This window comes from Zootoca vivipara, chromosome Z1 (genome assembly GCF_965207765.1).
Source record: "Zootoca vivipara chromosome Z1, rZooViv2.hap1.1, whole genome shotgun sequence".
NCBI lineage: Eukaryota > Metazoa > Chordata > Lepidosauria > Squamata > Lacertidae > Zootoca > Zootoca vivipara.
In genome coordinates, this window is record NC_142583.1 from 14,637,025 (window position 1) to 14,662,603 (window position 25,579).

Below are 25,579 nucleotides of genomic sequence, written 5' to 3' on the forward strand. Positions count from 1 at the left end.
CAAGATCCATCATGCTTAACCCCGCCACACATTCATTCATTTAGAAAGGCAATGCACAGTATTATCTGAAATGTGCGTTTCTATGTCCTGCTGCTTTGATCAATTCCCAACCCCTGTCTTTTCTGTTTAAATGAAAAGTTGTATTAGGGGTTTTCTTTGGCTCAGTTAAAAAAACACTTAGGCCAGCCCTGCTTTCCCAGGAATTTAAAAAGTCAACACCTTATTGGAAAGCAAATGACATCTGACTTGAAAGAAAGCAACAGGAGAACATTTTTTTAAGAGTTTTGTATTTTTATTGTTCAAGTAGTACAAAATCTATATACAAACCGTATTGTTAAAATACATTTAACACAATGTGAAAAGCGAGCATCAGCTTTACTATGTCAGTCCATATATCATACAATCATAATGATACAGTTTCATGTGTTATAAGACAGTTCTGAAACACCCTTGTTCAAGCATGGCAGACACCACAGCCGCAATCCAAATATTTTTGTCAATTTCAGCAAATACATAGACACACACACACAAGAGTATGCACAAACATTTCCCCACTAAACAGATCCTCAATGCAGTCTGCTCTAGTCCAACCAATCACAAATCTGAATTAGGCATGGCGGAAACTATTTGATTCAGTTCGCATTTAAAGGCAAATAAAGATAATTCACATTTCCTGAAACACTATGTGAACTGCCATCTTTCAAAATTCACACATTTCCAAAATTGGCAAAGCAGTTCTCCAGCCAAGCAATGTGTACAAAAATGCATGTTGTGGGGATACAATTGTGAAAAAGAGCAAAAATGCATTATGTTAGGGAATATGTAAATATGAGGAAAATGTGGCTCACAAGAATATGTATATTAGGCAAAATCGCATACAAACATGTAGGACAAATTCACACTAAAATGCTGGTGAATTTTCAGAATTCTTTGAAAAAAAAGATTGCAAACTCATGTAGAGAACTGAATTTAAGATTGGTAAAATGAGAAAGTGAAACAGATTCACCAATCGCCTATCTGGAATCAGACCCTTCTGAAGAGGCACTGGATAAATCAGGTGTTAGATGCAAAGCTTCCCCTTCAAAGGTAGGATTGCATCCTGTTTCCACATGTAGATTTGGCTCCAGAATTGGGGGTTCACATTTTTTTGCATACCTAACACATTTGTTAAACACAATAGCATTTTAAAATACCTTCCATTTAAATTGCAGGACTGTTATGGATGTAGTGTTTTCAGAAGGTGAAATGTTTTCTCAGCAACCCTTATTCAGTTCTACTGGCCATTAAAAAAAAAGCAATTTCTGATACAGTGGTACCTTGTGCTGTGGAACGTAAACCATTCCGGAACACCGTTCGACAACCAAGGCGGAATGGGCTGTGAGCAAGTTCAATGGGGGAAATTGAGAAACATTCCCTGGAAGCCATTCCGAACGGCACATTTGAAAACGGAAGGAATCACTTCCGGGTTCTCGGTGTTTGGGTTCCGAATTGTTCGGCTTCCGAGACGCTCAAAAACTGAGGTTCCACTGTACTGAGACAAAGTGATCCTACCCAACCAGGAATCGCGTAAGCCAAAATCCTAGGCCACCCTTACAATAGCATAGCGTCAGTTGCCAACACACAAGGCGGGTGCATGCTCTGGGTGGGGGGGGGGTGCCAGCCCCCACCACCAACACTGCTGGAGCAATCCCACCCCCAGCAGAGCCCAACCAGGCTGCAGGTGGGGTCCCCTGGTCATGCCTGCTCAAAAACTGTGCGCCTGGGGGCCCCCTGGCACCCCCACACTACACCCTAATCCTTAACTCCAGGGGTCAGCAAGCTGTTTCAGCAGGGGGCCGGTCCACTGTCCCTCAGACCTTGTGGGGGGCTGGACTATATTTTGGGGGAAAAGATGAACGAATTCCTATGCCCCACAAATAACCCAGAGATGCATTTTAAATAAAATCACACATCCTACTCATGTGAAAACACGCTGATTCCTGGACCATCCGCAGTCCGGATTTAGAAGGCGATTGGGCCAGATCCAGGCCCCGGGCCTTAGTTTGCCTACCCATGCTTAACTCCTATAGGTAAGTGTGACTAATTCATCATATGCTCCATTTTTAAAGAGATGGGTTTGGATCCTCGTGTAGCCAAAAGGACACTGTCTAGTCATGAGAAGGAACTATGGAGCAAGCTTCACATAACTTTCTGAAGAAGTGTGCATGCACACGAAAGCTCACACCAATGACAAACTTAGTTGGTCTCTAAAGTGCTACTGGAAGGATTTTTGTTGTTGTTGTTATAACATTAAAGAGTATTAAGGAAAAAAACAGGGGGCAGGAACTAAGCATGCTCAATGCTCAGGGAACGCAGACTGACTGGGAGGAGGGCAAACAGAAGACTAGGCAGCAAAGGGAATGGAATCTCACAAACAAATGCAAAGTTGACTTACTCGAACACAGAAAGGAACACTGCAGTGTTTCGTTGCAGACCCCCTTCATTTCAAAGGTGCTTTAATGTGACTAACTTGTGTGACTAATATGGAGTTAATAAATTATGATAAACAATCGCTTTCTTTGGATTTCCACCATAATTATTATGACACTGCAAGGTCACTATGCCACACTGTCAATCTTAGGTATGCGACAACATAAAAAAGCCAATTTGGGGTAAGGGGTATTCTTCATTCCCTCATTCACAGGCACACATTTTCTGCAAAAAGTGCTTCCCTCCTCCTGTTCAGCTCAGTCCCAGATAAATGTACTGGATATCTGGCAAGGGGTCTGGCAAGTCATACCTAATTTTAAGGGACATGGGTGGCGCTGTGGGTTAAACCACAGAGCCTAGGGCTTGCCGACCAGAAGGTCAGTGGTTCGAATCCCCGTGGCGGGGTGAGCTCCCGTTGCTCAGTCCCAGCTCCTGCCAACCTAGCAGTTCAAAAGCACGTCAAAGTGCAAGTAGATAAATAGGTACCGCTCCGGCGGGAAGGTAAACGGCATTTCCGTATGCTGCTCTGGTTCGCCAGAAGCGGCTTTGTCATGGTGGCCACATGACCTGGAAGCTGTACGCCGGCTCCCTCGGCCAATAGAGCGAGATGAGCACCACAACCCCAGAGTCGGTCACGACTGGACCTAATGGTCAGGGGTCCCTTTACTTTTACCTTTATCACAATACAGTGCAGCCTACATTTTCGTCTACTTTGAAGCCATTACTGTTAAGTGTTGTTGTTGTTGTTGTTATGATAAAATTTCAGGTTTATGAAGCCCACAGAACTTGTATTATGCTTATGTGAATAAGGCTTTTGGGTTTGTTTGTTTTTGGAGTTTTATTTTAAACCTTAAATGGAGGGACTAAAACTACATGCAGCGTTTTCAAAATAGGCTTTGGTTTTATTTATTTTATTTCTTTATTAAATTTATATACCACCCTTCACCCATAGAGCTGGTGGTGGCTCACAACATAAAAATACAAGATAAAAAAACATGAAATGCGTAATAAAAACAAGAACAAAAATGAAACAATAACCCCTCCCTGAAACACAATTATAGGGTTTAGCCCTGGTTAAAGTTGAAGTATTACTTCTCACACCTTTTATATGAGCCCATTTCCATTGTGCTACAAATATATATATATTTATGTGCATGAACAATCATTTTCTGCTAGTAGATCCTAATTTAAAGCACACAGAGGTAGGGAAAGTGCTCCCAAAAAACAAAAATCTCTGAATTGCAACCTCCCGTTGCTCGGTCCCAGCTCCTGCCCACCTAGCAGTTCGAAAGCACATCAAAGTGCAAGTAGATAAATAGGTACTGCTCCGGCAGGAAGGTAAACGGCATTTCCGTGCGCTGCTCTAGTTCATCAGAAGCAGCTTTGTCATGCTGGCCACATGACCCGGAAGCTGTATGCCAGCTCCCTCGGCCAATAGTGCGAGATGAGTGCCGCAACCCCAGAGTCAGTCATGACTGGACCTAATGGTCAGGGGTCCCTTTACCTTTACCTTTGCTTGGTTCAAGCTGGCAAAATTTTATTTTCTATTAGAGTGGACAGCTTCCTAATCTGGGCATCGTTATAAAATTAGTTATGTACATTCTGCGAATCTGTTGCAAAGAAAAGAGTGAGGGGTTTTTTAAAACTCTGATAGTCTAATCAGTTATCTTCCCAGATAATGCCCTATCACTATCATGGAAAATATTCCTCACAGTTGTCTAGAGGCCATTCAGCAATAAACAGTAGCAGCTTTTCTGAAATGTGCCACTAGTGGAGAATTTCAGAAGGCTCGTTGCCTTCAAAGTTTGCCATCAACCAAAGTAACAATATTTCTATATATAGATATTTGTTTATTTGTTTCATAAAATTTATACACCGCTTGATTATACAAAAACCTCAAAGCGGCTTACCAAAAAAAAAATCAATAAAAAATTTGACAATAATTTAAGGCCAATGCATGCAGAAAGTCATCAACTGCTTCCGCAGTAATTCAATCACAAATCTGCAGGAGTAAAACATGGTGTTTTGGGGTTCTTTCAGGATTTAATACAACATCTATCAAGGTTCATGACCAAAAGAGGTTTTGTTAGAGATCATAGAGCAGGCTTCCTCAACCTCGGCCCTCCAGATGTTTTGAGACTACAATTTCCATCATCCCTGACCACTGGTCCTGCTAGCTAGGGATCATGGGAGTTGTAGGCCAAAAACATCTGGAGGGCCGAGATTGAGGAAGCATGTTGTAGAGGTTGCTTTGAGCACAAAAATGGTAATTGTGTAAGTATACTGAGAAAATACAATTAAGCATTGCTTAATTTAGCAATCATTGGCATTTAGCAATAAAAGCAAAACATAGCTCAACTTTGGTCACCTCCCTTACAGAAACAGCCAATGTATCAGACTTTGCTCCTTGGTACATCGAACATGCTACAACACATTTTAACATTGCAGTACAGCAGCAGAGGCATCTTGGCAAACCGATTATTGTTTGTCATTTCTAAGAAAGATTTCATTAAGTTCATCTTTATTAGAAGTGGAAAAACATAACGTTTTATAAATATAAAAATTGCTGACTTGTGTGCTCCAGTAACTTGTCAAATAACTAAATTGTCCTTAAAATTTTAGTTACTAGAGCACTTAAAATACCTGGGACCAAAACCTGCATGGATTTAGTCACAAAAATTATGCGCAGCAATAGTGCATTTATATACTTCTCTTCGGAGACTTCGGCGTCCTAGTTTTGAATTTCCCCCAGAGCTATTGTGTGTGCTTTCCCTCAAAATCCTCCATCTGCAAAAGAAGAGAAACAAAAACTTTAAGGGACAAGCAGCCATTTCCCAACATGCAGTTCTTTCTTCAATATTAAACTTGGCCCGATCATCATACAAAGCATCTATGGTCTGCAGTTCAGTGCTCACGCTTTCACGGGACAATGTTACTCGGAGTAGACCCACTGAAATTAATGAACATGTCCATTAATTCCAACATGTCTGCTCTGAATCAAAGTGATAACACCACCGATTTATCTCCCTGCCCATCCACAGACAGAACGTTAATACCTAGAGGCAAAAGATGTAATGAAAGCAGTTGTGATATTATCCCTCATAGACCTGAATTTTGTTGAAAACATGGCAATCTTGCATTTTATAAACCTACGTAAAAATTATTTAAAGTCCTATGTTCTAAACTGTCATACGGACCTCTGCTTGGACTTCCAGAACTTTCTGGGTCCAACTGTCATGCTGAGCCAGATCTCGCTCTATCTTCTTGCTTGGCACGTGTGCACTGCCTTTCATCTGGTACCTGTTTGCAGGCAGGTGTGACTGGCGTCTCTTTCGAGGCTTCTTTGACAGGGGTAGCCGGCACTTCACCATTCACACTTTCGACGCCACTGACAGACATCAAGTTCTTACGTTCTTTGGACGCAGATTTGTGTTCCACCTTTGTGACCCTAAACCTGTTGGGACAAAGCTGAGCTATTAAAACAATCCAGCATTTCACTATGAACCCCACTACCGCCTCTGCAAAATTAGGAAAGGTTTATCTAAATTTACAATTGTATTAGTTTTGAAATGACAGGGGGGCTTATCGCTTTGAAAGACATAAAACAGATGATCTTGCTGGGAGGCTGTGGTTAACTATCATGCATTTCCAGTGAATAAGAATTTTCTAAACAAGATGAGGAAAAGTAGGCAGTTAGAAATTACGGCCGCGCTACAATTACAAATTCTAGAAGAGTAACTACCCTGTTTCTCCTATTTTAAGATGTAGTCATAAAATAAGCCGTAGCGGGATTTTTAAGCATTCAAGGAATATAAGCCATACCCCGAAAATAAGACACAGTAATAGGCGCAGCAGCAATGCCGGCTGCGGCAGGAGGAGGAGGAAAAAAATAAGACACCCCCTGAAAATAATCCATAGTGGGGGGGGGGGGGTTGAGGAAAAATATATATAAGACAGTGTCTTATTTTCGGAGAAACACGGGTATGTTGACAAACTAATGGATGCCCTTTTAAGAGCAGTGTCTCAAACATTCTACCGCTACGGTAATTCTGAACACAATTCAATTGTGATCATTCCCTAAATATTATTCCCCCACCTCTCTTTTGCACTTTAGGGGAAAGTGGGCCATGTTGAGCCATTTTTTACTTTAAGCTCTACACACCTCAAAATAATGCACATAAAAGAAAACTTTTGAATTTAACATTTATTAGGTACTATTCTAAACAAAATCAAAGGGTTAATGTTTCACATTTGATGGAATAAAATGACAAAAAAATCACATTTAATTTTTCCAAAATAATGGATCAATGTGCCCCAGTAGTGGGGCACATTGATTCTTCATTTGGGGCACATTGAGCCATTCCAATTTAAGAGCAAAGAAGACATTTTTACTACACAGTATAAGCTTCCAAGAGAGTTTCAAAAATATCTCAAAGTTCTTAAGAGTCAGCATCACTTCAACTTGTACTCATTAAGTAAACATGGAAGTGTTACCATCTTAGAAGCACAAGCAGTTTCACCAAAGCAGAGTGGTTTAGGCAACAATTTTACCATATCCTCAAAAGGAATCAAAGCTTCTGGTTCAGAAGAGGGAGTGAACTTGGGCCGCTCATTCACTTTAGACAGAACACGTTTTAGAAATTTTACAATGAAGTCCCCATATTCATCAGTTCCGGTAACTTCAGCAACATAATGGGAAATTGTGGTTTTTCCTAAAATCTTCACGATAACAAAGTTTCCCTCTTTCACATCAGTCTTGTTGAATTCTATATTTTCCTCTTCCTCTAGTTCATCTTTAGAAAATGTTTCAAAATCAGTCAAGTCACTTTCAAACTGCTGGTTCACATTCAACTTTTCTTTCATAATTTTTGACACAGCCTTTCCATATTTTCCATGGGGTACATTGATCCATGCTCAATGTACCCCATTTCCAATTGGAACAATGTGCCCCACATCACCATTTAAGACATAAATCTATTTTAAGCAAAACAGACTGGCAGCCATGACAAATATTTTAGAACATACTACAGCTATATTAACTATGATCACATAAATGAAAAGATATTTCAGCTACCTTTACAACTTTTAGAGCTACATGGTTGACAATTCATATAATTTTTTTTACTAAAGCTTACCTAATTTAACAAATCTGGATTTTTGTTTAAACTTCTTTGAAAACACAAACCCAAACACAATGACAGTATGTAGTATCCATAGCTGCCAAGTTTTCCCTTTTCTCGCGAGGAAGCCTATTCAGCATAAGGGAAAATCCCTGTAAAAAAGGGATAACTTGGCAGCTATGGTAGTATCACACAGTTGTTGTTGTAGTGTTGCCACAAACATTGTATAAAAGCTAAAGTACGGTTTTAAAATGGAAAGAGGATCAATGTGCCCCATGGCTCAACATGCCCCACTTTCCCCTACTCATTGTTCTTACCAGCACTACAAACATGGGACTTCATCAGACTGTAGATTATAAGCCTGGAGCTTACAAACCATGCAGAAACAAATGTGTTATAATACACCTACAAATTTGTCTTTGGCTTTTTCCTATAAAGCAGTTGCGGCAAGGGGTCTTGAGTCCTCTTTCAGTTTTGAAGGGGCACCCCAGCCCGACAGGATACCCTAGAGCTCCCTGCACTAATGCAAAAACCTACGGGGAAATGTCTCCTTTCACATGGAGTTTCCAAACTCATTTTGTGCACCAGCTCGTCCTCGATAGTACCACAGGCAAGGGAGTGATATTCCAGCTACTGGGCAGGTGGGATCACGAGGGACTAGGCCTGCACAGAAAAGAAGCTGGCCAATTTCTGCCGAAGAGATAGACTGGCCTGTTTCAAATTGTAGTTGAACTAAACTAGACGTAGGGTTGCCTTATCTTGAAGAGCAAAAAAGGGGACAGCCTGAGCTGGTGCCAGCCCAAGCCAGGCAAAGAGGCCTTTCCCCAGCTCCAGCTGGCAGAAGCCATGACATGCACCCGAGCCTGAGCCAACACCCAATAAACAAACAAACAAACAACACCCCCAAAACCCAGGCATTTCCTTTAATGTGTAAAAATCCCCCCCTGGGTGGGCATGTTGCCCCCCCCCAAATAGGACTTGTCTGCATCAGCCCATTACCTGGCGGATATCCACTACGTGGAATACCGCAGACTAATTACTGCGGCTAGACTGAATGTCCTTGATTCAGCGGTTTTGAGGGGAAGATTTGGAGGAGTCCCATACGGTCAGAGAATGTGCCATTGTGCCTTGGGTGAGGTAGAATCCACAGAACACATTCTACTGAGTTGTCCCTTTTATAATGATTTAAGGCAATATCTTATAGACCCGTATTTATCTCAGTTTAGTTCCCGACCAAGAGAACGGCAGGCAGCATATTTGCTAAACAAGCCCACTGGGAAAATAACCTTCTCAGTGGCTAAATTCCTCTTCCTGGCGCTCAAGTGTCGGAAACGTATAATCGAATGTCTTGATGTGGGTTATCTGTAGGAGGTTTAGTAGCGCGGTCATACCCCATTTATGTATCCCTCTGGTGCCTTCAGTTTTATATTTTTATGTATCCCTCTGATGCCTTCAGTTTTATATGTTTATCTTTTCATGGAGAAATGTTTTTTGTTTCTGACTATCGGTCGAATAAAGTATATTGATTGATTGATTGATTGATTGACTTGTCTGAGATTTCCCAGATGTAAGGCAACCCTAAACTGGAGTTTAAAATGAGAAGATGCACTGTGGTCATGCACGCCACCGAAACTGCGAATCCACCCCAGTACTGAGAATCAAGCCATAGTTTCACCTAAAATGAAATAATTCAACGGGCACACCTTCCAACAGACAGCACTGTCACTTCTCCGTGCCGGGCTCTCTTTGCTTCTTTGGATTTCTTAGCTGGACTGAACAGGTGCCACCTCTTCTGATTGCAGCGGCTACAGTCACCTGGTCCGGCAACTCCACCAACCGTATGCAGGTGGCGGCCACGGCAAGTGTGTTTCAACTGAGGACCTCCGGATGATGAAGGAGACACTGGACTTGTTGGACTGCCTGGCGTAGTCGGACTAGTAGGGCTAGAGTTAAAGAGCAAAAAACACAAAACGTTACAGGGCAGAAATGCAGTTAATAAAACATAGCTGCTCCTTATATTTGGGGTCCTCTCCCAGAACATCTATGCAGTACCATTCCACTCTCTTCCTTCAAACCCCACCTTTTCCAGAAATCCTTCCATGTAGCCCTTTACATCTTCACCCCTAAAGAAACTAAGGACGCAATGCAGCTGTAGCCTTCAAACAGAAGTTGTAAGGCTGTGTGTGTGTGTGTGTGTGTGTGTGTGTTTGGGGCATTTGTTTGCACCATGAACCTGGCTTCTTCCTTTGCAATGTAGAGGAATTCACAGCAGATACTTAATATTTTAAGATTAGCAATATTTTGGTTTAGCTGACGACCTGGCCTTGCACACGCACACCCCTCCATGCGGACTACAGTCGTATCTTGGAAGTCAAACGGAATCTGTTCTGGAAGCCCGTCCGACTTCCAAAACGTTCAGAAACCAAGGCACAGCTTCTGATTGGCTGCAGGAAGCTCCTGCAGCCAATCAGAATCCGCGCCGGACGTTCGGGTTCCAAAAGAACGTTTGCAAACCGGAACACTCACTTCCAGGTTTGCAGCGTTCGGGAGCCAAAACGTTCGACTTGCAAGGCGGTCGACTTCCGAGCTACGACTGTATCTGCTTTTTATAAGGGTAGCTACAGTGCCGCTTGTACACATTCATCACCTTTTATAAAAACATAATAACAATAAAAAATCTCTATTTAAAGAAGATGTCAGCCGTGGAGGGCACGTGCTGTCACAAGCACAAGTCAATCCACAGCTGGCTTCTCAACAAACTTGCTGTGCCAGTTTCTCCTGAGCGAGACCCTGGAGGGAAAATGGTTTGAACAGTGAGTCTGCTTCCAGAACAACTCTCCCCCATCAAATGTTTGTGTCTGTACACAGCCTAAGTTCAGGTATGTGTAACCAGACATATTCTTTCACCTTACCTATGTTTCCTTGCCTCCCCATACTCTCTCCTGCTCTGCTGGATGTTTAAATTGTCAAAGTTCGCCAGAGAGCTTATCTTAACCCTGTGAGGCACCATATGCATAGATGATGCAATTATAGGTCCATGCATATGTGTGAGCCTATTTATAACCTGGAACCATTAACATCTTGTCTCCACTGAATGTGGAGCATAAAATGAAAAAAAGGTTTTACCTTTCAGGATCATATACAGAGTTATCTGCCACCATGGCCTTCAGAACATCAGCATTAGCTGCAAGAATTACATAAATAAGGAATACTTAACATTTGGGGGTTGATCTCCTTGAACAATGGTTGGCCTAACTTGGACATTACGCAAACTTACAGCAATAAGATAACAAGCCACAAATAACTTTAGTTCTATTCCTGACCCCAAAGCAGTTTGAATCCTTGGGGAAATATCTCTTTGGCATATGAATGAGAAAGTGTATATCAGGGGTCAGCAAACTTTTTCAGCAGGGGGCCGGTCCACTGTCCCTCAGACCTTGTGGGGGGCCAGACTATATTTTGGGGGGGGAAATGAACGAATTCCTATGCTCCACAAATAAACCAGAGATGCTTTTAAATAAAAGGACACATTCTACTCATGTAAAAACATGCTGATTTCTGGACCTTCCGGGGGCCAGATTTAGAAGGCGATTGGGCCGCATCCGGCCCCCGGGCCTTAGTTTGGGGACCCCTGGTGTACAGTATATGATGCGTGCTGTGAATTAAAAGTCCTAAATTAAATGTCTTAGTTACTTAAAATACAAGCAAGCAAACATTGAAGCTGTTCAAAAGGGTAAATCTGGGGCAGGGAACCTTTCACAGAATCATCTAGCCCAACCCCCTGCAATGCAGCAATCGTTTTCCTAATGTGGGGCTTGAACCCATGAACCTGAGATTAAGAGTCTCGTGCTCTACCAACTGAGCTATCCCAGGCTTCTTGGCTCAAGGGCTGCATTTCCTTGTTGCTAATCTTCCAAAGGCTGCATATTGGTGTTGAGCAGAGACAATTCAACAAGTGGGAGGGGTCCTCCTCCTCCTCCTCTCTCTCATTTACACATACATCTTGAAGCAATTTCAATTGAGAAAAGCATTGGAGAGAAACAAAAAGAATGCCAGGGTGATCTTTGTGGATCTAGCAGCATATGGTGTGGGGTGGTTCATAACTATTCCTCCCCCTCCCCTCTGGCTGCAGATACATGCCTAACTGATGCCTCTAATTAAAGCCAAAGGAAGCATAATAAAAATGAGCCTAAATGCTGCAGGTGGGAGGCATAGTGAAGAGGGGAGGCTGCCGGCCAGAAGTTCCTCGTGATCTGCACATTCTTTTTTTATTATTATTAAAGCCGCATCGCATACCTTCGTTTTTCATAATGTAGTCAACTATTTTTCCCACGGTGTCACCATTATCATTCGTACTTTCATTCAGCTCTGAAAAGAGAAAGATTTGGCTTGTGGGCTGGATAAATAGCCAACCAGGACTGGAGATGTAAAGGATCTGGTAAAGTTAGAGCTATGGTGGCTGGGGTGAGGAGCAATGTCTCCCAGAGCATTTCTGGAGCGGGGAGGAATAGAAAAATTGCAACAATACAATGTTTTCCTCCTTATCAAACCTTATTTTGCTGCTTTATCATAAGATGCACTGTTTAATTTTGTCATTTGACATATTTATGAAGTTTACTCAGAGTGAAAGGTAAGACTACTTTTATTGCCATAAAAATAAAATGCATGCACATAACTGATTTTAATAACTGAAGTCTTGCTTTTCCAGTGTGATGGATATGGCCTGTTTTTGTGGACAATTCTGTGAAGTTCAGGTGCAATGCTTATCAGTTCTGGCCTTGGATCATGTTCAGCAATACAGTGGTACCTCGGAAGTCGAACGGAATCCATTCCGGAAGCCCGTAATGACTTCCGAAACTTTCGGAAACCAAGGCGCGGCTTCCAATTGGTTTCCGATTGCGCAGGCGTGCCGGAAACAATAGTGGAAGCCGCGGCGGACGTTTGGTTTCCAAAACAAGTTTGAAAACCAGAACACTCACTTCCAGGTTTCGATCTTTCAGGAGCCGGAACATTTGACTCCCAAGGCGTTCAGGAGCAGAGGTATGACTGTAATACCTTTAGCCGGGAAATAGTTACGGTTAATTAGTAAACTACACAGGTATCACATTATGAAAACCACAGGCCCTGGGCCAAAACCTTGCTAACCTGCTGAATGATCTGGGTCTGGTCATCAGGGAGGGGAAAAAATCAACTGCAAGGTTAAGCGCAGTTTTGCAAGTTTCCAAGGTCCACCCGAACAAAGCTTGCAGACCACCAGTGGTATATAGACCAGGGTTTGAGAGCCTCTGATCCAAGCACTATAAAAAATGGGGTTAATGCTTGCTGTTTCCATATTAGCACAGACACCAGTCTTTTAAATTATTCTCGCCTACCTATCTTTTCACCAAGCTGCTCCTCCTCTTGCTCGGATTCTGTTGTACAGCGATATCCTTTTTTCTTTAGCATATGGCAGATGAAAACCCCCAGGAGTCCCATGAGGAAGAAGACAGGAATCAGGAAATATGCAATATATTCTGGGTGCTGCCCATTTCCTGACGATCCACTTCCAGGTTTATTTGCAACATCACCTGCGCTATGGCTTGCCAAGGTACGAGGGCTCCCTACGAAAAAAAGTGGGAGAGAAAGACTACAAAATTAATTAGATTTGTACAGCAATGCTGATATTTTATGCTTTCTATAGCTTTCTCAGCCCAGAAACTAAATGTTCCCCGAAAGAAGGCACCAGATGAGCAAATCAGTTTGGTCATAGCTGGATACCGTAGCCAAGTACTGTATGTATTTCATTTTGATGGCAAGTAAAATTGGAATTCTATAATGCAATTGTTTAAATTACTTTAATTTAGCTGTTCTGCTTAAGTATAATTATAGAGTTAACAACGTAATTATAAATTTGATTCACCCGCTGCATTGCATTATTATGTGTTACAATGTTTCGTTATTTTTATGCATTAAAAGAACGAATTCATCAACAAAAATTGGGCCTTGTCCGTGGAAATATATAATCAAACTTATTGACTCAATTCATACAATCACACCATACTACTTAGACATGATGTCAAAAGTGGCCAGCAATGGTTTGCGCCAGAAAACCTTGACAAAAACCATTGTCACAGCCATCCCTCCACCTCGAAAGGCACCATGGAAGCAGGAGTGAAATTAAGAAAACCAAGTGCTGAGAAGAGCTGAAATGAAAGCCGACAAGCAGCTGTAAATCAGTTTGCTTATTCCAAATGCTAAAAAAGAAAGAAAATTGAGCCTGTATAAAGCCTCTGAGTGCTTCAGAAATGCCCACAATGAAGTATGCAATATTTCAAGTTATACCAGACTATCTTTGTACACAAAGAGAAAATGTGACATTTTAAGTAAAACTGGAATAGGTCACACCTTCTTTGAATTCTTCGCTTATTCTAAAAGGAAGCTAAGCTGCAGCCCTTTCTACTTTACACCTCCACTTAATTTCTAACACCCTAATATTTAATCATGCCTTCCTCACAAAACTACAGCACCAGCAAGAGACACTTATTTACACAGAGCTTCGAATGGTAAAGCCCAAGCAATATTTAGATATTCCCGATTTTTGGGAAAAAAAATTGCAAATGTGACTTCCCGCTGAACATCCAGCATTGCTTCCGATGTTTAGGATAGATCAAATGGTCTGTCCGCAGGTGGACAGAAAGTCATAGCTATGGTTTGCCTTCGCCCGCAATGTGCTAATTATGAGAGCTGCCAGAGTTCACGCCCATTCCTAGACAAAACTGTGGTTTTGTAGTTTCCATTTCCCCCCCTCCCTTGGGTTCCTCTCTCTTTTTGACAAACAGAATCACATAAGGATTCCGACAGCATAGTCAATCACATCAGAGTCTGTTCAGCAATATTTGTCTATTGTTAGCATCCTTCTGTCTTGAGAAAGCACAAAGCTGGGCAGTGTGCATGGAGGTCCCGGGCTGCCCAGGCGAAAAACCACCACCCCTCTCGGCCTCTCTAATGCGGTACGAAGGAAAACAAAGCAATACCTTTGGCACCAGCTTGGCTGCAGGAGTTGCCAAAAGGAGGCATACAAAACGCCATCCAGCCATCTTAGAGATTTCAATCTGGATTTGTGCAGGATTTACTCCTTGGCCTTTTCTTCTCCCTAAGATGTCCCGCAACGCAGTGGAAGTTTAGAACCAGAATTTCCCTTCTCCTAGGTGGGCTACCTTCCCAGGTTGACGAGACCCATCTGCCCCTCAATTCCATCTGCAGCACATGCAGAAACCGCCTTATGAACCATTGAACCCGCTATTGGTCTCATCCGCTCAATCTGCCAGAGGTTGGCTTTGCATACAGAGGAATTCCCTAACTCACCAAGCATTTGAGACAGTTAAGTCCAGTCAAAGGCGACTATGGGGTTGCGGCGCTCATCTCTTTTTCAGGCCGAATGAGCTAGCGTTTGTCCACAGACAGCTTTCCTGGTCATGTGGCCAGCATGACTAAACCGTTTTTGGTGCACAACAGAACACTGTGGTGGAAACCAGAGCACACGGAAACGGCGTTTACCTTCCCACCGCATTTATCTACTTGCACTGGTGTGCTTTCAAACTGCTAGGTTGGCAGGAGCTGGGACAGAGCAACGGGAGGTTGCAATTCCGTCGGGGGGATTCAAACTGCCAACCTTCTGATCAGCAAGCCCAAGAGGCTCAGTGGTTTAGACCACAGCGCCACCCGCATCCCTATAATACCACTTCCTCTTCTCTAATACCCCATACATCCTGGAGGTTCATATACCCCATCAGATACATGCCTAGGGTGGAGCAGAGGTGTAACAAAACAGATATGGACTATAATTGCAAAAATGAGACTTTCTGCAGCACCAAGCATCTTTATTTTTCCATTAAAATATGAAGAGACTGCTCTCAGAGACCTAAGCTGGCGAGGAGCAAACTGATTAAAGTCAGCCAGATTTTCATGCTGCTAAGCCCACAAGTCTGTCTGTGCAAGCTGGCTAAAGTTAGCTCCTTCTATCAGGAGGAAGTTCCACTCAAAGTTAAGGCACAAGGCTTTCCGCTTTTTAATAACAGGAATGTTGTCATTTCAGCTTCCTAATCTAGCCCTTTAGGAAGCTTGCAAGCAGAAAACAAAAGGGAGGCTGGCAGACAAATAGCAAGAAATGTTTTTCCCCGGGTGAGAAAAATGATCCTGATAAGTTCATAAGTTCTGTCACAAAAGCAACCAGAATGAATAGGCTAGAGATATATGTTTGTTTTACTTTAAGGCAGTCAGTGGATTGGGTATTGTTTCTCCAGCATGGAACCCTCCAGCTAGCAGGATTGAACCCTCTGTGCATCAGCTGTTGAGCAGAGGGTTCAATCCTGCTAGCCCTGCTCCTTCTGTACTTTCCTGTGGGGGACAAGCAATGCCTCCCCTTACCACCACCATCAGATGACAGACAGGAGAGTGGTCTTAACTACCTGAAGAAGTTGGCCCACAGGGGTGGGTGGAGATAATAATCTGGCCCAGTGGACATAGGAGTTCATCACTCCTGCCTAATGGACTAGATCTGAATACTAGACAATCTTCCAGTTTCCTGGAACAGTTGTCCTTCTGTAATTCACAGCTGACTTCATTTTATTTTATTTTTGACTGATCAAATGCCCAGCCTCGCATGCGCTCTGCAGCAGTTGGTGCTTACAAAAACCGAAGCAGTTTGCTGAGTGGCCTCTATGCTCCTATCAATTTACAAAGTTTAACTTTGATGTTTACTGGCATTTTTATTTATACATTTTCTTTTGTGCTCCAAATCTAACCAAATCGACTGAAATCAAGCATAAGCAGTATTGAGAAACCTGAGAGGGATTTTTTAAAAAAATTAAAGTAGCCATGTTGGTCCAATAGTGTGTGGTTATTATCTTTAGGAGGACCAATTTTTTTTAATTAAAAAAATAAAACAGAGTACTGTATGGTTAGCGAGTTTCAATTTCACCAAAGCTCATCAGGATGGATGAAAAATATTGGGACATGAAAGAACTCTCACTTCTTTGTGGATTTTCAAAGCTTTTTGACTTTACAGAGATAGTTGATGGAACTGATCTTGTCTTTACCAACAGAACAGCAAAATGCAAGGCATATCATGCTGCTTCTGTTCCTGCTGAATTTGCTATTCAACGCTCAGCAAAGCTGATCTTTCTCTTCCAAAAAAAAAAAAAGATTCACTAAACACCAGACAGAAACAGAAGCTGCACCGTGGCTCCTTTTTTAAAAAATATACCTGAGCACCTTGGAGGGGGAGTTATGTGAGAATAAAAAGTGTAAGTAGTGGCCTATTTTACGGGGTGCTAATAAGTAAGGGACACAGGTGGCGCTGTGGGTTAAACAACAGAGCCTAGGGCAGGCATCCCCAAACTGTGGCCCTCCAGATGTTTTGGCCTACAACTCCCATGATCCCTAGCTAACAGGACCAGTGGCTGAGGAAGATGGGAATTGTAGTCCAAAACATCTGGAGGGCCAAAGTTTGGGGATGCCTGGCCTAGGGCTTGCTGATCAGAAGGTCGGTGGTTCGAATCCCTGCGACAGGGTGAGCTCCCATTGCTCGGTCCCAGCTCCTGCCAACCTAGCAGTTCGAAAGCACGTCAAAGTGCAAGTAGATAAATAGGGACCGCTACAGCGGGAAGAAGAAGAGAAGAGTTTGGATTTGATATCCCGCTTTATCACTACCCGAAGGAGTCTCAAAGCGGCTAACAATCTCCTTTCCCCTCCTCCCCCACAACAGACACCCTGTGAGGTAGGTGGGGCTGAGAGACTTCAGAGAAGTGTGACTGGCCCAAGGTCACCCAGCAGCTGCATGTGGAGGAGTGGAGACACGAACCCGGCTCCCCAGATTACGAGTCTACCACTCTTAACCACTACACCACACTGACTCTGGCGTTTCTGTGTGCTGCTCTGGTTTGCCAGAAGCGGCTTTGTCATGCTGGCCACATGACCTGGAAGCTGTACGCCGGCTCACTCGGCCAATAATGCGAGATGAGCGCGCAACCCCAGAGTCGGTCACGACTGGACCTAATGGTCAGGGGTCCCTTTACCTTTTTAATAAGTATTACTGAGTTAACATAAGGTATTAAGTACATGCCAAGAAAACTATGACTACATCTGATGTAACACTAGTAATACATGATGGGAGAAGAGGTCTGGGGGGGATGAAGAAGGATGTGGTTTTTTTTCTGAACCTTCACATCTCTAGACAGGAGAAGGACGTGAATGAACATGGAGCTAAGCTGATCAGCTAGTAAGAAACAGTAAACATTAGCCTCCCACCTGCCAGCCAAGAACATGCATATAGACAGAGACAGCCCTCTTATACTGTACCAGCCCCTGCCTATGTGGTACCCCTCCGGAGTCCAGACTAACTTTGGTTTTGGAATGGACTTCCGGAACGAATTAAGTTTGAGAACCAAGGTACCACTGTAATCCACAACCACCAGAGGGCACCAGGGTGACAATGGCTGGCGTACACAGTCTGTTGGTGTGGATACTGGCCTATAGCAAACTAGGCAAGAGAACTTTTGAGAGCAATTTCCCCAAAAGCCAAAGTCTTAAATCTAGTAGAATCAAAACAGTCAAGCTCGGATTGTAGCACTTTAAATTGCAGGTGATGGAATTTTTTTAAAAAAAACCATCTCAGCACCAGGTAAAGCTACATTCCAGTAAATGATACATTCGTCTACCCTAGTGCCAAGATTTGCAGAAATCAGTCTGCTGTTTAGAGAAAGCAAACCTTAGCTTATAACATATTTAGATTTCCCTTCTCACACAAACATAAGCCAACCATAAAATCACAAATCTCTTTTGCATCCTTTAGCTAGCCCAATAGGGATTAAGTAATACATCTGTATGGTTTGTTAGGGACCAGGAGGTGATGAGCAAGAAAAGAAAAGCTGTAACGTGAGTCTCAGAAGCTAATTGTAATCAAGTTATCCATACTTGACTTCACTGTTAAAATGGACCCATCCTCCCTTATCTAGCTACCCATTCAAATTCTCGTGTCCTTTGCCTCCACAGAAATGTGCTGCTTGCTCCTGCTGTCTCAACTTTTTCTCTCCCTGTTAGCTGTTCTCTCCCTGCAATGTAGCTTCTACCATTCACAGAAACCACTATCCATTTCTTCACTGGTAAATCCGAGGGTCTCTGCAGCCTATGGCCTCCTCCTCCTTCTTGACCTCTCTGCTGCCTTTGATAATAATCGATCAAAGTTATCACTTGCCTAACTCTCTTTGTTCCCTAGGTCTTCATTAATTTTATTTCTGTGCAATCAATTCTTTTAACGCTGCCACAAGTGAAAAGGCCAAACCTGTTTTTTTCCTCCCCTCATTCCAGCCGCCAGTCTCACTCCGCTTCTCCCTTTTTTCAACACTGAAAAAATACAGCTCTTCCTCCCAACCAGTTTTTACTGAAGGCGCACTCTAGACTACAGCAACCTTTTCATCTTGGGCTTTCTTTTGTCTCACCTCTGCCCTCTGAATTCTATTCAAAATTCAGCTACCATCACCCTCAGCCACCACTCCAACCACAATTGTTCTACATGAGCACCTGCACTAATACCCTGTTCACTCCCAGATCCAGCAAAAGCATCTCATTTATAGTTTCACGGTTCTTCATAGTTTCCCATTGACTTAATTATCTCTTTGCTTTTATATCCTGATACATCCCTGTCCAGAAAGTCTCCCAGCAACTGAGTAAATGAGCACTCACCCTGTTTACCCCACCTACCATTTCCAGGTAGCCAGGGACCCAGGTGGCACTGTGGGTTAAACCACTGAGCCTAGGGCTTGCTGATCAGAAGGTCGGCGGTTCGAATCCCTGTGACGGGGTGAGCTCCCGTTGCTTGGTCCCAGCTCCTGCCAACCTAGCAGTTCGAAAGCACGTCAAAGTGCAAGTAGATAAATAGGAACCGCTACAGCGGGAAGGTAAACAGCGTTTCCATGTGCTGCTCTGGTTTGCCAGAAGCGGCTTTGTCATGCTGGCCACATGACCTGGAAGCTATACGCCGGCTCCCTCGGCCAATAATGCGAGATGAGTGCGCAACCCCAGAGTCGGTCACGGCTGGACCTAATGGTCAGGGGTCCCTTTACCTTTACCATTTCCATCACCTTCCTTGGTTCTTTCCCCGCGGCAAAATTTTAAACTGTAAGCTCCTCAGGGCAGGAACCTGTCATCATATAGTTTGTAAAGCACCAAGCCCAACGGGTGATCAAAAGGATCCCTTCCTCTGGAAGGAGAGAACTTTTGGTTCCAACCCATTGCTCCCCCCAAAAAACCCTGTAATTATTTAGTTTTTAAACAATAACACAATTCAAACCCAACACATTTACAATGTGATGTACATACAAATGTGTAAGATATTTTCCTACAGTATTATGATGATCACCACGCAACACAATCCACAGGTAAATTATCATTCACACACACCCACATTCTCCCATGATGTGCTACGGAGAGGTGAGGATCCACACGATTACCCATATACAGTAGCTTATAAAAGGGGACCAGACCTTTTCAAGCCTGTCCTAATAAACCCATTGATGGCAATATATTAGAACCATCAACTTATAAACATGCATGAAATTTCAGGTGGACAAAGCAAGCTAGTGGGCATAATGTATTACCAGACTTGCCCACTAAAAAAAACCTCAAATCAGCTTTTTGTAGAATTACAATGTAGAGCACTTAATCATAAATTGACACATATTTTCTGGCATGTGCCCCATTAATAACCCTGCAGATCAAGCTGTTTCTATTTTTCCATGTCCTCTTATTATTGAAAGAAATCCTCCCCCAAAATTTTTTACATTATTGCTGTTTGCCAATAGATTTTTTAAAAATCACATAATGGATAGTTTCCCATCTTACAACATCCTGTTCCAGCATAGTAGTACATAAACCTGTCATGCACATGCAATAATTTTATGGAACCAAAAAATAAATTCTCCATGACAAGGGTTCTTTACAAAAGTGTTAAAGCAATGACGGAGCTTTTAACAAATGCAAAAAGAATGCACCACACATTCCTCTCCCCAGCCGCAGCTGAGATGCACTCCTTTGCGACAAAGTACCTAACGGAAAAATAAATTAATGTGCATGCTGTAGATTAATACAAAATGTGTACATAGAAGAACAACAAGTTCCTATTTAAACATGTGTCAGTGTCAGCAGCCATATGCATAACATACTAAGTGTGGGCCAATCATTTATTGCTTTATTTAAATCCTGCTCTTAAATCCTGGTGCTGGAGGAGACTCTTGAGAGTCCCATGGACTGCAAGAAGATCAAACCTATCCATTCTTAAGGAAATCAGCCCTGAGTGCTCACTGGAAGGACAGATCCTGAAGCTGAGGCTCCAATACTTTGGCCACCTCATGAGAAGAGAAGAATCCTTGGAAAAGACCCTGATGTTGGGAAAGATGGAGGGCACTAGGAGAAGGGGACGACAGAGGACGAGATGGTTGGACAGTGTTCTCGAAGCTACGAACATGAGTTTGACCAAACTGCGGGAGGTAGTGCAAGACAGGAGTGCCTGGCGTGCTCTGGTCCATGGGGTCACAAAGAGTCGGACACGACTAAACAACTAAACAACAACAACTTCTTTCAAATGTAACAAATCCTGCTCTTCTTTCAAATGTAACAAAATTCTGGTTACAACGAGGAAAAGAGCACATTATGAAATATATCAACCCTGCAGAATATCATTAGATCAAACTATGCCAAGAAAACTTAAGAGCAAAGCTGAAGGCTGCAAAAGACAGCAGCGTTTTTCAGCACCTCATTCTTGAATATAAAGGAGTAGAAAATTGAAATGAACCTATCACACACTGGACCGTTAGACATTACTGGTGTTTACTTTCAAAGCGCAAAACTCTATTTTGACACACGACCAGTTACTGTTTCTCATTCAACCTCACCTGTCCCAGAAATATTCCTAATTCATGGTTAGGAGAACCAGAGAAGGTAGGCCCAATTAGAAATGCTATTCTTCTTGCTATAACTATCAGCGCCACACTTTTTATTCCAATCAACTTTCATTAGGCTGGAGAATGGAAACAGAATCATTTTCCTGATCGTCGTTCCAAGAACCCTAAACACCTTCCTGGAATAAAAAAAAAAGGTAAAGGAATATGTACGGTATATTCCTGAAATAAACAGATTCAGTCCAAGGGCTTGTCCAGTCACTTTCCACTTTCCCAGGAAAATCTGCTGTTTGCCACCAAATCAGAACAAACGGAATAGCTTTTTCTGCGGTGTTCAAAATTAGCCAGCCGCAGGCATGTTTTGTGACTGGCATGGGTCCAATTGCAACCACATGGGAGATTTCTGGATGCCAGGGCGGCGACTGACATCTCTAGCTGGCTGGCCGGACCCTCCAGCTTTCTTAAGCAGGTAAGCAGAAGAGCTTATTTATTGCATTTATATCCCATACATACAGTCCTTTTTCAGGGGGTACTCAGGGGTACTCAGTACAGGCACCTCTTTTTGTTGACAAAAAGTGTGGCACTGTAACAACTTCATGGTGAGTACTAGCACCTATTTTACTAGGGGGGGAAGCACTGCATATATACATGGTTTACACCTCCCTCAGTTACTCCCTACTACAACAACCCTGTAAGGTAGGATAAGAGACTGTGACAGACCCAAGGTCACCCAGTGAGCTTCATGACCGAGTGGGGATTAGAACCCTCATCTCCCAGGTCTGAGACCAGCACTCTAACCACTACACCACACTGGCTTCCTAGAGTACTTCTGCTACGGGGCAACTCCATGAATTAATTAGGTAAATAAATATGGGGAAAGCCAAATGTCACTTAAAGAAAGATCTAAAATAGTTTCATTGGAATAATTTTCATTGTAAATTTGTTTTATTCTGGATTGTTTTGTTTGATGTTTTGATGTGTTGCAAGCTGCTTTGAGATTTTTTTCTTTAAACTATAAAGTGGTATAGAAAATAATGATGACTATACAGCCGAAATAAGGCAAGGAGCTATCAGCACGACTGAGGGAGCCCAAGTCACTGCAGAAATAGAAATCGTTTCAAGGGGGGGGGACCTAAATTGGGAGGAAACCAAACAACGACCGAGTATGCTCAGAATGTCAAGTGTCTGTTGGGAGGATTAAAAATAGAAAAACTGGGTTTGGGGGAGAAGTATAATGAAATGCCCTGAAAAAAAGGCCAGGCTGGCAGGCAAACAAACTTCAAACTGCAACGTTTTGTGGCAGATCAGATCCCTCTTACAGAATCATCTAATCAATGAATTGTAGAATTGGAAGGGACCACAATGGTCATCTACTCAAAACCCCCTGCAATGCAGGAATCTTCTGCCCAATGTGGGACTCAACCCACAACCCGACTGAGCTATTAGATGAAGTTGCCTTTTCAGTGATATACATTTGAAACTGTAGCAGACTTTAAGAAAGAAACCTTAGATTAAATATATGTGCCAGGTACATGCATACATAAAACATAAGTTCCTTCTTTTAAAGTACAGGAAATGTCTTCATGTCAATACAGTCATACAAGATACCCACAAGAAAAGCATGAGCTCCAATTTCATCACTTTTTAACAATCTGTGCGATCTCTCGCCACATCAGTCCACAGAAAAAGTTTTGCAGATTTCCAATAACTTCCAATGTAACTCAGCCAATGAACAGTTTCATTTTCACCTTCCAAAATCCAACACAGTTTCAGCCCATGAGTAGGCTCTCACTGCACGGTCTGCATACTACAAGTAATAGCTCAGGGAAGCTCAAAATACTGGGGTGGGGGAAAGTATGGGAGATGGTAGAAAAGGAGTACATGAGACAATTTTATAGTGTTTGGGTTTTAATGCAAGTACTCCAAGGCCAGATTTCCTTATTTCAACAACCAGTGTTGTGTCTAAGATCCAGAACAGGGAATTAGCAGATTGACTACCTTTGATTTTCAGCAACATAGTGCACTATCAGCAAATGACAGAAAGTATTCGCTAAATTAACCCATCCCAAAAAAAACACTAATTAACCAAAGAACGTAACCGTTTTATTTCTCCATAACACAACAGCAATGAGTCACAGTTCTATGATCTATTGCTGTTATAGGAAGGAATGACAGTTATGAAAGCAGACAGACTGCAACCTTCGTGACTTAGTATCCTGTAAAATAGAGAACTTGAAAAGGTGATAGAGGGCAAAAATGAATTAAAAATACTAAAGGAAGGACACACTAATGGCTACTTTTTACTTTATATTAATAAAGAGTATCTGCCCCCATTTACCAACCCAATTCTGCAGCTGCTTCACTTTCCATCACAGCTCCACATACAAATATACTGAAAAACATAATAAAATTCACTGTACAACTATTAACTACACTTCAAAGTACGTTCACAAAGGTGGTTAACATATAAAATAAAGCAGCTATGTAATTTCTTTTTAGTTATCTTGAACATGCACTCCAACAGTAGCTAAATGGGGCACAATTAAGTGGAATGAACTTTCGACTCAGGAAAAGTAAACCAAGTTAAGGAATCAGCATGCAATCTGAGTGACAGTCTTCCCAAGTGCAACAATCTGAAATGTCTGTTTCATTGCACTCAATTGGAATTTCCTTGCATACATGTGGTATTGTTGCAGAGAATTGATCTTCACATAATTTGCACTCTAGTATTCCTACAAATAAGTGCCTCCCATGAAGGAATCTTGTAACGTGGGCTCACAGGGACATCTGGCACTATTTCACTGTAAACCTCGTAATAAGATGAGGATAACGGAAATTATTCAGAAGTAATTACACAGTGAGAAACAGCAGAAGGTGCTATTTCTGGATGAATAATTTCTTTGGAACAAAGATTTAGGCGAAGCCAGTGATTGGTTGCAAAAAAATAAAATGAAAAATGCAACGACCTGTGAGGCAGAGTCTACTATCAATTTTGCCTATTGTTTTGTATACAGTATATTGCCTCGACTCCTTTTATGAATTGAGGCAGAGTCGACCAGTCTCAAAGTCTTAATCCTAGAGAGCGCAAGAACAGCTGAGGTTATCTGGAGAAAGCCTAGCGGCTCTTTGCGCATGCCCTGAAGCACAGTTTCACAGCTGAGCTGGCTGGGAGTCAAAAAAAGCCTCTGGAAATGAACTTGAACTCAGGATAGGACTGTGCAGTGGCCAAAGCCAGATCTTGTCCTTTTGCACAACGGAGGGAGTAACAAGCCCAACCCCTTGGAGATCATGTATTTACTTTCCGGTTGAGGAAGAACCATTTAGGGGAAAGAAAGAAAAAACCCTATAAAGAAAAAGACTGAACTAGAATCAGACGTGCAATTTAAACACACACACACACACTGCCCTTCACAGCAGCCTGACCTACAGCAGCTGAGATACAGCTAAGGGATAAGCTTCTGCTTGCTAATCTGCCAGGAAAAGCTTAGTTTCTGCATAACAGGATGGCCCAGTTGGGAAAATTTAAAAGAAAAAGGTGGCGCCAACCTTAAAAAGGAATGAGAGAGAGAGAAGCAAGGAAGGGAGCGGGGCTGGATGGAGGGCTTCAAAAGTCAGGTGGGAGTGAAAATAAAAAAATAAATCAACGGCAAGTTTGGAAGTGCTGGAAAAACGCAGCTGAATAACGCAGCTTCCCCGGGGGAAAGAGAGAGAAGCCCCCACGATCACGGAGGGCAAAAGACAACTGCACCCCAGTGTTTCCCCTCCCCATCACAAAATGCAAAAAATCAAAAGTCTGTGCCCAGAAGGAGGAAGCCTTTTCCGCACCCACCGGGAGCCGAGCGGTTGCCCGCCTGGGCGGACGTGGCTTGGAAGAAAGCAGCCGGGTAGGCGGGCGTCGCGGCCGGTCCTTGAGGAGCCATCCCTGGGCGAAGAGACCACCCGCGTCCCGGGACACTTGGGTGCCTGGGCTGATGGGGCTTCTGCGGCGCGCGCAGAAAATCTTCCCCAGTCCGCCCGGGCGCGGCTCTGGCGTCGAAGCTCCGCCCACCTCTTCTC

At 42.8% G+C, this 25,579-nt stretch overlaps 1 protein-coding gene across 2 annotated transcripts; it reads right to left on the reverse strand.

The window, feature by feature from the left end:
- Positions 1-270: 270 nt before the first annotated feature.
- Positions 271-25,579, reverse strand: RELL1 (RELT like 1). 2 transcript variants are annotated; one of them, XM_035113435.3, is made up of 7 exons: positions 25,353-25,579; positions 12,962-13,189; positions 11,886-11,957; positions 10,716-10,773; positions 9,293-9,532; positions 5,770-5,923; positions 271-5,256 (listed from the first exon to the last, which is right to left on the reverse strand). In XM_035113435.3, exons 1-7 carry the CDS (start codon positions 25,441-25,443, stop codon positions 5,224-5,226), a joined length of 876 nt encoding a protein of 291 aa, XP_034969326.3. In that variant the 5' UTR covers positions 25,444-25,579; the 3' UTR covers positions 271-5,223. The 2 variants fall into 2 exon arrangements, with proteins under 2 accessions (XP_034969326.3, XP_034969325.3); XM_035113434.3 differs by having other exon boundaries at positions 5,667-5,923.